Below are 12,983 nucleotides of genomic sequence, written 5' to 3'. Positions count from 1 at the left end.
ACATACCCAAAGTAATCATGTTGAAATTCCTTCATTCATTTGAGATAGAGAGCAGTAGTTGTGGTGAGGACAAGAGACAGATTCAGACCATTCACACTTACTATGGTTTATATATATATATATATATATATATATATCCATATCCCATTAGGCTCTGAAGTTAAATTATACTTTTGAGTTAGATGTTTTGATTACATTAAAGTGCACGTGTCATTTATTCCTGACATCTCCCTTCATGGTGTGAAACAGGTACGCTGAATTCTCCTGCTGGCTCATATCTAAAGAAAGCCAACTGAGGCTGCTGAGAAACCGAGCCAACGACCCCAGAAAGTACAGCCAGGTGAAGGCTACCATCATGGTGAGTACTTCACAGCCACACTGTGGTGTCCACTGACAGTCTCCTCCTCACCTCCTCTGTGACCTGTCACTTGTGATGTGCTGCTCTCTTGTCAGTGTCACCCCTGAGGAGATGACACAATAAAAACACTTTGCGTCAGATGACTCTTTTGACCACATGGTGTGTATCACACTCTGTTGTTGTGTGCAGGAGCTTAGGAACGATGCAGAGCTACAGGAGGGGAATCTTGGCTGGCTGAAGACCCGTTTGGCCGCACTGATAGAAATCTGCGCTGACAGCGATGCCCAGAGGCAGGGAAGTGCACTGAACAAGCTTTCTACTGATTTTAAGGGTCTTCTTGCTTCACTCGTAGAGGTGGGTGAAACTTCCACTTGTTCTGATCAGGTCCCAGTCACAATCCACACAATATATCCCCTCTGGAAATCAACAGTTTACTACCTCAATATTTTAACCTTATTCAAAGACAGAAAACAAAACTAGAACAACAGATAATCTGTGATTAGATCATTAATTAATTATCATAGCACCTTCATTTATAGGTAAGATATATATTTGATTGGTTTATCAGTTTATCATTGTTGTTATTACACTGTATTTTTCTGTGTTTTATCTTCCAGGCTGAGAAGATGGTGCTGGCTGTCGGGGACTGTGTACAGTTCAGGGAAGAAGTACAAACTACTCTGGATGATCTTGTTCAGGGGCAGAAAGAGGCACAGGCTGAAGTCACCAAAATACTGGACTGTCCAACTGTTAGAGAAGCTCAACAACTGCTGCTTGTTCACCAGGTACTCAACCACATAAGTGTAATTTTATATTTTCATTGTTTTTACTCATGGGGGTAACTTTAGATTAAATTGAATGTTCCTTTCTTCCTACAGCAACTGCTGAAACGGCTGAAGCTGAAGAGGAAAGATGTCCAGCAGCTGATCACCAGAGGACAGCAGCTTCAGGCTGAGGAGGGTCTGGGAGAAACTCTGCAGCAGGACCTGCAGAGTTTGGAGAACACGCTCAGCAAAATGGAGCAGAATATGGATTCACAGGAGCAAAGCCTCGAGGTGAACAATGTTTGTGATTCAGGAAACTTTGCCAGCACAAAACATTTGCATTGGATTGAAGTTTTCAGACTTAAAAACTGAAGGTTACCGATCAGTCAGTCACTGTCAGACAGGAGATGAATCCTGACACATCTCATCTCATGATCAATTAAGTTATTCAATGATGCCATGAGTTGCCTCATTCACTAAAAATGTGGCCTGTGCCATTTTCTCTGCAGGTTAATGTTATGTCAATAAAGTGTAAGAATTTGTTCTGAAACTTTGTTTATTTCACCTCTGCTGTAAAATGCTGCGATCTCTGGTTTTGCAGTTTGGGATGTTTAGTCTTGTCTGTATATATGTGCTTTTAAAGTCAGTATCTGCTGGGTAATGGTTTTTACTATGTCTCTGTCTTGTTTGTGTCTTTTAATGTACAGCATCAACTTGCTCAGGGACTGTAAATAGAATTGAACCTTGTGGCCAACTAATTATTGTGTGTTGTCCCTTATAAGTAAATAAATAATTGAATAATGAAGTCAAGTTAAGTGAATTAAAGGGAACCAAACATTTTGTAGACAGAAAAGAGCCTGGTCATGGACAAGAGGAGAGGGATTGCTGTTAATGCAGTAGGCTTTGCAGATGCAGCATTTGTGGAGAATGTCTTGAATAGATAGAGAGGATGGAGAGGTCTGATTGATGTTTTCTGCTGGAGGGACTTGCTGTCCGAGGCGTCACAGTTCCTTTAGAAGATAGTGATGCAGTGAGTCATACTCTCAGTGGTGCTTTTATACAGGGGTGGGGTTGGGAGTCATGAAATGGAAACTGTGTTGGGCTTCTCTGTACCATCAAGGATGCATTATAGATCTAGGTGAAAGATCATTTGTAAGGTGCAAACCAATGAATTTCATGTTCACGGCTTTTTATTAGCAGAATTACTCCCCAGTGGGAGGAGGTGTTAGCAAATTATTATCTGTACTACCTCTGTCAATATGCTGACACCCCCCCCCCCATGGAGATAATGATGTGGTCTGTAAGAACAGTCGTGAGTCACTGTGCTCCTCTGGTGGGGATGTTGATCTGGGATTTCTGCCATTAGGTGATAATTCTTTTCTTGCTCTGACTTATATCAAGGGCTTGTGATAGCAGTAAGTTCTGTGTGAATAGAATTGATTTTCATTTTGGCATCACTTATTTTGAGCCATTGTCATCGACTCCAGGTCACACTGGCAGCCTGGCAGGAGTTTGACAGCCAGCAGGAAGCAGTGCATGAGTTTGTCAACAAGGCCCGTTCAACAATGGACAGAGACCTGAACTTCAGCAGTCCAGAGAGCCTGGCGGTTGAACTTGACCAGGCTAAGGTAAGTATCATGTGTTTTACCCTTGACATTTTGTGTGTAGCTTCATGGAGAATATTACAATATTCTTTGTTTTGTAAACAGGTGTTGTTGAAGCAGTGTGAAGCAGAGGCCTCACACATGAACACATTGCTGAAGAGAGCGACAGAAATTCAGCTTGGTCCCAAAAACAAGACTCTGCTTTTACAACAAGCTCGTTCCCTCAGTGAGCAAGTGGACAAAGTGGAGGCTGGGCTCAAAAAAGAGTAAGAAGATGGATTAGATTCAATTTTCATGTGCTAAATAATGTTTGAGGAGACTTCAGATAGTATTTGAAAATCCTCAGTCATATTTAAAAGTCAGTTTAGAATATGTTTGTGTAATAATAACACAATCTCAAGGACTCAGATAAAAATGCTAAGATTTTATTTGCAACTATTACTCTGCCGATTTATAATTTCTACTCTTGTGCTCCAGTGTCCAGGCTCTGGAGGAAATGAAAACTCAGTGGGATCAGTTCGGAACTGGGTTTGAAACCTTCTCCTTGTGGATATCTGAAAAGGAAAAGCAGCTGGATGCAGTGAAATCTTCTACTTTGCCTCTTGAGCAACAGATCAAAACAGTAAAGGTAAAGTGTTGTGAACTATGCAGCTCACAACCCACTTGTGTCCTAATCTTTGCCAACAAGCATCAACCACAAAAACCACTTAACACTACCGGTAAAATCAATAAGGCCTTCTCAAGGAGCCATTGGTGTTAGCAGGCACAGACACAGACCTTCTCCGCCCATCACCAACACACTGTCTCTCTCTCTGACACCTGCATTAGCTCTCCATCATCAACACAAAGAATAAGGAACTGTCTGTATGTTTTTTTAGATTTTGTAGTTTCAGTGCTCACAGCTTCAAGCTGCTGTGCTATTTGGAGGAGTAGCTCTGTAGAAAGCTTTGTTCAGTGAAACATGCACCAAGAATATGTTATCATTTATTGTTGCAATGATTTAAATGGCAACTGTTGATTGGTAACATTACAGGGGAGCTCATCTAATGCTAATGGGTAGTGGCTACAGTCTCTGAACTGAACTGTCTGCAGTTGAGTTGCATTGTGAGCAAAGCAGGCGCCACGTTTTGACAAAAGTGTATATCACTCAACCGTGCCAAACAAAACTCAAAAATTATTGTTTCACCTCCTCTGGACAGTTATAAAAGACTTGTGATTGTCTCAGGCTTGCTTTGTTAATTGTTTTGCATCCATATGTGCATGTTCCAGGCTGTTGGTACAGAGCTTCAGGGGCGAGCTGAGGTCCTTTCTCAGCTGGAGGCAGATTCCCAGGCGCTGGCCCAGTTTGTATCTTCAGGGGAGGCAGCTCGCATCAAGGCTCGTCTGACCCAAATCGGCAGGTACTGGGAGGAGCTGAGGGAGAGTGTACAGCAGCTTGATGGACAGCTGGAGGAAAGCTCCTCTCACCAGCAGAAGTTTGAAACAAGCCTCGAGACGGTAAGAAAGGTCTGGTGATCTTGATACAGAGTCGTATTTAAGAAAGGTATGAACATACATGTGTGATCTTTATTGTCTCTTAGGTGCAAGATTCTCTCAGTGAACTACATACGAAACTGGAACATCCTATCAAATCCTGCACCTCCTCCTCAGAGACCTACAAAGCTCTTCAGAACCACATGGTATTCAGTTGTCCTGAATTTTCTCTATGCTTTTAGCGAACAATCATTTTCTTTGCTCCTCTAATTAAAAAAGAAAATTCATATCAATAGTATTTGAAATTGAAGTGCAAAGCTTACTGCAGTGCCAGTTCTCAGCTCATAGATTATGCTGTGTGAGTCACGGTCTTTTATGATTATTGTTTCCCAGGATGTCTGTCAGAGTCTGGAAAGGCTAAAGGGAACATTGCTGTCTCTGTCAGCTGGCGCTCGCAGACTCAGTGACAAAGAGCAAGCAGAGAGGACTGTGACAGAGCTAAACTCCAGCTATGACCAAAATATACAGGAGGCAAAGGACAAACAGAACACTTTGGAGAACCTGCTTTCTCTTTGGCAAAAGTAAGAGCTATTTAACAGACAGGATACTTCCTGGGATTTTAATAGCATGAGAATAATGAATAATGAATGTACCTTCCACTTTGCCTGTGAAAATGGAAACATAAATCAGATTTTTATACAGTTACTGGTACCAGTGTTTCTACTGATGTGTTGTAGGTATGAGAAGCAACGTTCAAACTTTGTTTCCTGCTTGGAGAGGAGTGAATCTGCATCCAAACCAGAGAGTCAGTGTCTGCCAGCTGATAAAGCCAAACTCCGCACAGAGATACAAGATCTGCAGGTACAATACATACACACAAATTCACATTGTTCTACTAACACATCTAAAACCAAGTCTTAACCCTAAAAGAAAAGCTAAATTAATGATTTATAATCAAAAATACATAAATAAATAAATGGTTTTCCTTGCAGGCCTTGCACTCTGAAGTCCAGTACCTTGAGCCAGCTCATGCTGAACTAGTATCTCTGGGGACCTCATTGTATCCTACTGCACCTGAAGAGACAGTGAGGCAGCTGAAAGACGAGCTGGAGAGTCTGCAGAGGAGATTGCACATTCAAAATGAAGCTCTACCTCAAAGGTACAGTAACATAGTTTGACTTTTTTATAGTAATTTTCCTCACAGGTCATGTCTGAAGCATTAATATATCAAGAGCAGCATATTTCATGTGAGATGGAAATATTAATCTCATGTGGAGTAGATTATTGCAGCAGTGAAATTTAACATGACTCAGCAACATATATGATAGAGTGAATAGAGTGTGTTTCCTATCAAAGGTCTTTTACTCTGTATCACTTATTCTTGCTTTTACTGGACAATGTTGGAAATATTATTTGATGAATAGGATTTCCCACATCAGGGCTCTTGAAAAGAAAATCAATTTTTATAAATATCTAAATACCAATATTAATTTGATTCATTATGCTGCCATTTGTCCCACAGAGTCAAAGAGCTTCAGAACCACCTCTCCCTTATGGAGCAGTTTGACCAGGCCCTGCTTAAATTCTCCCAATGGAGTGAGGCCATGCTCTCAAATCTGCACTCGGCTTCTCAAATCAACATTAGCAATCTGCAGTCTGCCACCGCACAAGTAAAGGTAAGATTTATTGCTTTCCATTTCTGCATGCAGAATACTGCATCAGTGAGCAGATGAATAGCATCTTGCTCAAGAGCAACACCTGATCCTCTATGGCTTGCTGTTGACAGGAGACCCAGGTGGCCCTGCAGAAGCAGTCCAGTGTGAGACAGAGCCTGGAGCAGCAGAGTGAGAAGCTCTGTCAGTTCTGTGAGCCTGGTGATGCACAGCTCCTCCGCAGCAGAGCAGACAGCTGTCTGCAGCCCTTCCTAGAGGCCCAGCACATAGCTGAGCTCCAGTTAGAGTGCCTGGAAAGGCTTGAGGCTTTTCTGCAGACCCACAGTGTGGCAGCAGGGGTGTTGCGGGGTCTGAGACAGACTGTGGAGAGCGCAGGGAGCTGGGATCGTGGAAGAGTAGAAGAGCTGCAGCAGGAACTGGCCACTATTGTCCCAGACATTACCCATCTTGAGACTCTGGCTGTGAATCTGGACAGTAGTCTCTGCAAAAGCCATCTTCACATTGGTGCTGAAGAGGGGTCTCGCAAGTCATGTCGAATGCTGGCTGATTCACTCAGTGCTGAGCTGGACACAGTGAGGAACCTACTTGGTACCAAGCAGAGTGAGGCAGAGGCTCTGGGGGCTCTGTGGACCTCATTTAGACAGAGGAAAGAGCAGCTGCTCAAAGCTGTGGAGGACATCGAAGAAAAAGCAGATCACCAGAGCTTCAAAGAGCCGAGCCTACATGCTCTGCAGCAGAGGTAAAGCAATATAACATCAGTGATATCAGTGATAATTTTACCATTTTGGGCAAGTACCAAACATAGCAGCGTGTTATCCCTCTGTGTGTCAGGCTGAGGTTCTTTAATCAGCTGGAGGATGAGCTACAGTCTCACCAGCATGAGGAGCAGTGGCTGAGGGACAAGGGCAACCAGCTGGCCCAGAGAGATGCAGAGTTGGCTGGGGAGGTGCTGAGGGAAATCAGTCTGCTGGAGACCACGTGGGAGGACACCAAGAGGCTCATCACAGAGAGGTTTTTCATCCCTTTTTAACACTTCTGTTGGCATGTGTTTTTTTCTTGTCTCTTTTATGCACTGGATTGTGATTTATATATGTATAAGCTTGTTTGGGTAATATAGTTCACTCTTTCTTTGACAGACAGGAGCAGTGCAATGTTCTTGTAGAGCTCATGAGGGAATACCAAATCCTGAAAACCTCCATCAGCAGCATAATTGAGAGCACTGAGCCTCTGGTTGACATAAGCTCTGTTCTGAAGGACCATGAGGAAACCAAGAGGTCACTAACCAAGGTCAGAATAAAAGTCAAAACATTTTCTATCAACGTCTTGTTAAGCTTAGTAAAATATATATCTTTGAGGATGTGATTTCACTTTCTTACACTAAAAGTCCTGGGTTTTGCCTTTATGATGGGTCATCAGATTCCTCACTGTGTTTGCTCCATTTCTAGCATGAGGCGGTGAAGACAGAGATGACTGGCAAGCAACATGACCTGGACCAGTTTTCCAGCAAAGGAAAGCAACTAGTGAATGAACTGAGGAAGATCCCTGACTGTGACTCTGAAATGATGAAGAAGGATATGGAGACACTTGTGGATCAGTGGCTGGATGTAAGTCTGACTACAGTCATGATGTTGTAGCTACATAGACTTTGGTTCTTAGAGGGATCAATTCATTTCTGGGTTTGGTTTTATAATGATATTTGTTGACAAGTACAAAATGATTAAATATTTCCAGCCTTATCCATTGACAAAAATATGTCAAAACTTTGCTTCACGTGCTACCTGAAAGTTTCTGCCAATATCAGTTTGTGCCAGAATCAGAATAATCTTAATTGCTATGTACAATTTGTATACACAAAATGGTCTAGAAGCATTTGCTTGTACTTTATGTTATGTTGCATTAGCAGTGCAACCTGATATAAAACATAAAAGCTCCCGGCAACATTTGTGGCTTATTGAATCCTCTCCTCAGGTGTCCGAGAAAATAGATGACAACATTGATCGCCTGAACCAGAGTGTAGCTCTGTGGGATGATGTGCGTAAAATCAGCGAGGATATTGAGAGCTGGACCAGCAGCTGTGTGATTGAACTAAATGAAAGCCTGAACAACCTCAACAACAGTCAGAAGGTGTCGGAAAGGCTCTCTGTGTTACAGGTATGGTTTCTGATACGACAAGGCAAATATTAAATTAAAATTAAATGAAACTCTAACTTATGTGCACACACTATGTTGCCACAGCCACAGAGTTCAGTATCTTGTAAATTACAAAACAAAGCCACTCAGAAAGGTGTAATGGATGCTTTTCTCATTTGATATGTCCACAGGCTGAAATGGGTGAGAAAGAGCAGAAACTTGAAGCCCTGCAGAGCAAAGTCTCAGAGCTGAAGAAGTGTAGTCAAAGTCAAGAGACTCCTGCGAAATTGCAGGTAATAAATATGATTATAATCTTATTTGTTCTGTTTTTCCCTACAGAAGAAGTGGGGCTCCCTTCTTCATATGCATACGTAGCACATACAAACTTATATTCCACTTGCTGCAGGTGCTGGAGAATGACCTGCGGAAGAAGATTAGCACTGTTCAGAAGCTACATGAGCAGGCCAGGGGAAACCTCATGGACTTCAGTTTCCAAAGGAAACAGCTGGAAGATTACATCTCACAGATGTCTGCGTGGCTAAAAAGTATGGAGGACTCCCTGGTCTCCTCTCCCACTGGATCAGATCCTGAGGACATCTGCAGAGTGAAGGTACAGTGTTGATCATTATTATAATCAGCCCTTCTTTTCCTATAAATCCGAGATGAGAATCAGCTGATCAACTTTTTGAATATTCTGTACGTTATGAAGGATCTTCAGAAAGAGCTGCAAAATCAGCAGGGAAGCATTGACTCTACCAGGGAGAGCCTCAACACCCTGTGTAGAAAATATCCCTCTGAGGAGCTGGCTGGTCTGGGTTCAGCACTCACTGATCTCATCAAGACTTATGAGTCTGTGAACCAGCTTTCTGCCCGGACGCTGGCGTCACTGCAGAACTGTCTGCAGCAGCAGTTCAACGGTGAGGAATCTGAAAACCATCTGAAGAAAATACGTATTTTCACTAAGTGCTCACTTGATGCGGTGGCTTACACACAAGTTTCTAATGTGTTATAGTTTATTTATATATTCTACAAGACATTACACAGTTAGCTTCCTATTCCTTTTCCCGTCTTGGTTTTTTAAAGGCAAAGCATCTGCATATGAGGCTAGTTTTTGTGCTTTTAGCAGGAAAAAAAAACTTGATTTGGTTTGAGTCTACACCAGATACTAATCATCTCTGTCCCTTGCTGCTCAGACCTAGTCCAGGAGTTCCATCGCTGGCTTTCTGAACAGAGGGAGATAGTGAAAGAATGCTCTGACCGATCTGGGGACACACAAATTGTGGAACGCAAACTACAGAAGTTAAAGGTAGAGCTACGTCCTGATTTAAAAATATCATAAATGCCAGGAGTTACAAGTACAGAGCTAAAAGTGGTTTGGGTTGTCTGTCAGGGCGCCATGGATCGCGTGGAGGAGGGTGAGGTACGTCTTACACAGGTCTGTGAAGAAGGAGAGAAGCTCCTACTCCATCTTCCCAAAGCCAGTGCTGGGCAGGTCCAGCAGCACCTTTCCTCCATCCAGCAGGACTGGGACAGCTTTGTGGAGCAGTGCAGACAGAACCAACAGATCCTGGAGGACAGCGCATCCCTCATGAAGGGGTAAGAGCCTTACATGAACCAGTTCTGTGAAGCGCTTTCTAAACCCGTCCTCTTTATGAATATGACATTTTGAATTCCTTGTAGGTTCGAGGGTCGCCTGAAGAAGCTTAGGTGGTGGTTGGAACATATGGAAAAGAGGATGACCACAGATCTGTTGGAAGCCAATCAGCGAGGTCCTGAAAAGGCTGTGCTCGAGCAAGTGGAGGAATATCAGCAGGAGGTGCTCAAAGAAAGGTGCTTCTCGTCTGTGTGTCCACTAAGAAAATAAAACAGGCTTTTAATGTCTTTGTAGCGTCTCAAAGTATTTATAAACGGAACCCTTTCATTCATCAAAGCTCATATCTTAACATTTTACTTCTTTCCATTCAGGGATTCATTTGAGCGTTTATGCCAGGAGGGCCAGGCACTAAATGAAGGTGGGCGAGGCGATGGTAGTGAGACGAGGGTGTCGGCTCAGCTGCAGTCACAGCACCAGGCTTTGCTGAGGCGTGTGAGAGAGAGGCTGCGCAGCTGCCAGCTCACTTTACAGGAGCAACAGGCCTTTGAAGAGACACTGCAGACTACCTGGACCTGGCTTAGTGGAGTCCAGGAGCGCCTGGCTTCATTCAACAGCACAGTTGGAAATAAAGAGACACTGGAGAAAAGGCTTGGTCTTGTGCAGGTCAGTGAAAAATGCCCTGATCAAAGGTAATACAGAACATTGGAGTCCATGTAGTCGGGACACATCTTGAAACACTGAAATGTTTTTTTTCTATTTTTCCTCTGCATGTAGGACATCCTGCTAATGAAAGGTGAAGGTGAGGTGAAGCTCAACATGACAGTGGGAAAAGGAGAACAGGTCCTGAAGCACAACAGAATGGAGGGCCAGGAGGCCATTTGTTCACAGCTACAGAGTCTGAAGGATGCCTGGGCCAACATGTTGATGACTTCAATGAGTTGCCACAGGTAAGAAATGTGTCCTCGTCTGTTGTCCTCTTTTGTTCCTCCAGGGAGAACTGTCAGACGAAGGGCTAATGACAGTGACACCACAGTTCATAATCCAGAGTAACATGCATTTGTTGGGTTATGTGCAGTTCTGCATTGCTGAATAACATTTGATCTTTGTCCATAGTCGTCTGGAGTGGACTGTGGCCCAGTGGACCAGCTTTCAGGAAAATAAGAGCCAGCTGCAGCAGTGGATGGAGTCAGTGGAGCAGGAGGTGGGGATGACTCTGCCTCAGCAGCCTGGCCTCAAAGAGAAATCTGTTTTCCTTGAGCGCCTCAGAGCCATCCAGGCCGACGTGGACGCTCACGCAGGAGCACTGTCTCGTTTAACAGACAAAGCCGTGGAGATGCATGAAAAAACTGGTGACCAGACCTTTGGACCAGAGTCGAGGGCGGAGCTCAATGCACATTTTGCTGATATCTCAGCTGTTGTCAAGGTGATCTCGATACATGCATGGGTTAATAGTATTTACAAATACTAGTATATTGAATGGACAGTTATTTGTGAACTGCGAAGGTTACAAACCATCTGGCTTACTCTAACAAAGATTTAAATCATATAATCAAATATTTGCAAATACTGTTTCACACATTCATATTTTCCCAGTACCTCATTCGTACCTAGTAGATGATGTTTACATTGTCTTTTTATCCCCAAAGGGTAAAGTGCAGTCCATGCAAAACATTGTGTCGGAGCATGAGCAGTATCTTGATGCTGTGAGAGACTTCAATGACTGGCTGGTCTCAGCTAAAGAGGAACTCCAGCGCTGGTCGGACCTGTCAGGAAACTCAGGCTCTATTAAAAGAAAGCTCTCCAAGGTGCAGGTGAGAAAGACTACCTGTTGAGAGATGTCGCCCCTCATTGTGTTTTGTATCATATCTACTCTGGGACTCCCATTCCAGCTTTAGCCTCAATACCTCCACATTGAGTCACCTGGGAGACATCGTTAGGTCAGAAGGTGTTTGGACCAGTTTAACTGGCTCCTCTCAGTGGAGCAGTAGCTTGACTCAAGGATCTTCCAGGATAACTGAGCTCCTCATCATGTAGGAAAGACTGAGCATGAACATCCAGTCATTTCTGCCACCTGTGACAACATGTGCATGTGTTGACTTAGGAGGGGAAAACAGGGTATCGCTCAAACTGTTGTCTGGGTTTTGTGTGTGTTCATTTTGTCTGCAGGAGTGACTGTCAGTTATGAGCTTTTCTGTTGCAAGGAACAAGATTAAAAACAAAAAGGAAACAAGAAACATGCTTTAAAGAAAGAACTTTTCTAATTTCATAACTGGAATTTTTTTGTTGACGAGCGGTAATTGTGATTTGTTTTCCTCTTCCCAGGAGCTGCTCGACTCTAAGCAGCGAGGCAGAGAGAGGCTGAATCGGGTTCAAAGATGTGGGGCAGTGGCGAGAGATCACACTGGCTCTGGGGGCTATGAGGCCATGGAGCGAGAGGAAGCAGCCATGTTGTCATCATGGGAACAGTGGGAACGTGGAGCACTACAGACACGGGCTAGTCTGGAGACTGCCCTCTCCCAGATAGCCAGCTCTGAACAAGAGTTCAGCAGCCTGTCAGCACAGCTGGAGCAGGACCTGCAGGACTTCAACCGTCAGCTACAGGACTGGCGTCTACGTTTGGCCCATGCAGAGGACAAAAATGATGGAGAGGCAGCTGTTAAACGGTGGCAGACAGCAAAGGTAGGTTTAGTTATAATAAACCACCATAAATTGGAAACAAGCAACAGGAGCATATAAAATACTTGTGGTTGTTTATCGCTTTGTTATTTCTGTTTTCCATCCAGGACACTTTAGAGGAGCTTGTCAAAGCTGAGCCCATGTCTGATAGTCTCAAGACTCAACTCAATGATCTGTGCCGGTTCTCCAGAGACATGGGCACACAGTCTGAGAGAGTGTCTGCTCTTATTAAAGAATACAACAGGTGAGGAAATGATCAACATAGTACATAATGATCAAGGTTCTTCAAGGTAAACTGTCACTACATTAGGCATTTAGATGTTTTATGTGTAATTTACAAGGTATATTAGATATTTTAGACATTTTCCAGAACATTACACTGGATTTGTTGTAGGAATATATGTAATATAGATCAGGAGGGACCCAGAAAATAGCACACTTGTACAGTCCATTCCACTGCAGTATAATAGCCCCACAATGAATACTACCGCAGTAAAATGTTCAGTTTTCCTTAGGCTAATAATTTAGCTCTTTCTGCATCCTGGTAGGCAAAAGATTAGTGTGCATACCACATGGCTGCAACGTGGAGCAAACGTACTAGAAACAGCTTTTAGTATTCTGCAGCTTAATACAGAAAACCACAAACTACAGCCGACAACAGCAAGGCACCAATTAACTGAATCGACACACCTTACTAACATGCTGCTAACA

The 12,983-nt window shown here is 43.4% G+C and overlaps 1 protein-coding gene across 7 annotated transcripts in view; it reads left to right on the top strand.

Annotated features, from left to right (window-relative positions):
* Positions 1-12,983, top strand: part of syne1b (spectrin repeat containing, nuclear envelope 1b) — a 78,444-nt gene that overhangs the window by 23,588 nt on the left and 41,873 nt on the right. For all 7 annotated transcript variants that reach the window (XM_071498912.1, XM_071498917.1, XM_071498918.1 and 4 more), the window contains 30 exons: positions 250-358; positions 548-712; positions 976-1,143; positions 1,237-1,413; positions 2,610-2,750; positions 2,832-2,992; positions 3,204-3,354; positions 3,996-4,223; positions 4,307-4,405; positions 4,593-4,780; positions 4,937-5,060; positions 5,192-5,358; positions 5,722-5,875; positions 5,986-6,611; positions 6,704-6,883; positions 7,009-7,159; positions 7,318-7,476; positions 7,841-8,023; positions 8,194-8,295; positions 8,409-8,612; positions 8,712-8,919; positions 9,196-9,308; positions 9,393-9,598; positions 9,683-9,832; positions 9,968-10,259; positions 10,371-10,543; positions 10,710-11,019; positions 11,243-11,407; positions 11,919-12,275; positions 12,380-12,516. In XM_071498912.1, the coding sequence (XP_071355013.1) occupies positions 250-358; positions 548-712; positions 976-1,143; positions 1,237-1,413; positions 2,610-2,750; positions 2,832-2,992; positions 3,204-3,354; positions 3,996-4,223; positions 4,307-4,405; positions 4,593-4,780; positions 4,937-5,060; positions 5,192-5,358; positions 5,722-5,875; positions 5,986-6,611; positions 6,704-6,883; positions 7,009-7,159; positions 7,318-7,476; positions 7,841-8,023; positions 8,194-8,295; positions 8,409-8,612; positions 8,712-8,919; positions 9,196-9,308; positions 9,393-9,598; positions 9,683-9,832; positions 9,968-10,259; positions 10,371-10,543; positions 10,710-11,019; positions 11,243-11,407; positions 11,919-12,275; positions 12,380-12,516 (5,748 nt within the window). The remainder of the gene's footprint in view (positions 1-249; positions 359-547; positions 713-975; positions 1,144-1,236; positions 1,414-2,609; positions 2,751-2,831; positions 2,993-3,203; positions 3,355-3,995; positions 4,224-4,306; positions 4,406-4,592; positions 4,781-4,936; positions 5,061-5,191; positions 5,359-5,721; positions 5,876-5,985; positions 6,612-6,703; positions 6,884-7,008; positions 7,160-7,317; positions 7,477-7,840; positions 8,024-8,193; positions 8,296-8,408; positions 8,613-8,711; positions 8,920-9,195; positions 9,309-9,392; positions 9,599-9,682; positions 9,833-9,967; positions 10,260-10,370; positions 10,544-10,709; positions 11,020-11,242; positions 11,408-11,918; positions 12,276-12,379; positions 12,517-12,983) is intronic.

This window comes from Trachinotus anak, unplaced genomic scaffold (genome assembly GCF_046630095.1).
Source record: "Trachinotus anak isolate AG129_WGS33_773 ecotype Australia unplaced genomic scaffold, CSIRO_AGI_Tana_v1 ptg000015l, whole genome shotgun sequence".
Classification (NCBI taxonomy): Eukaryota; Metazoa; Chordata; class Actinopteri; order Carangiformes; family Carangidae; genus Trachinotus; species Trachinotus anak.
This window is presented reverse-complemented; position numbering and strand designations above follow the sequence as displayed.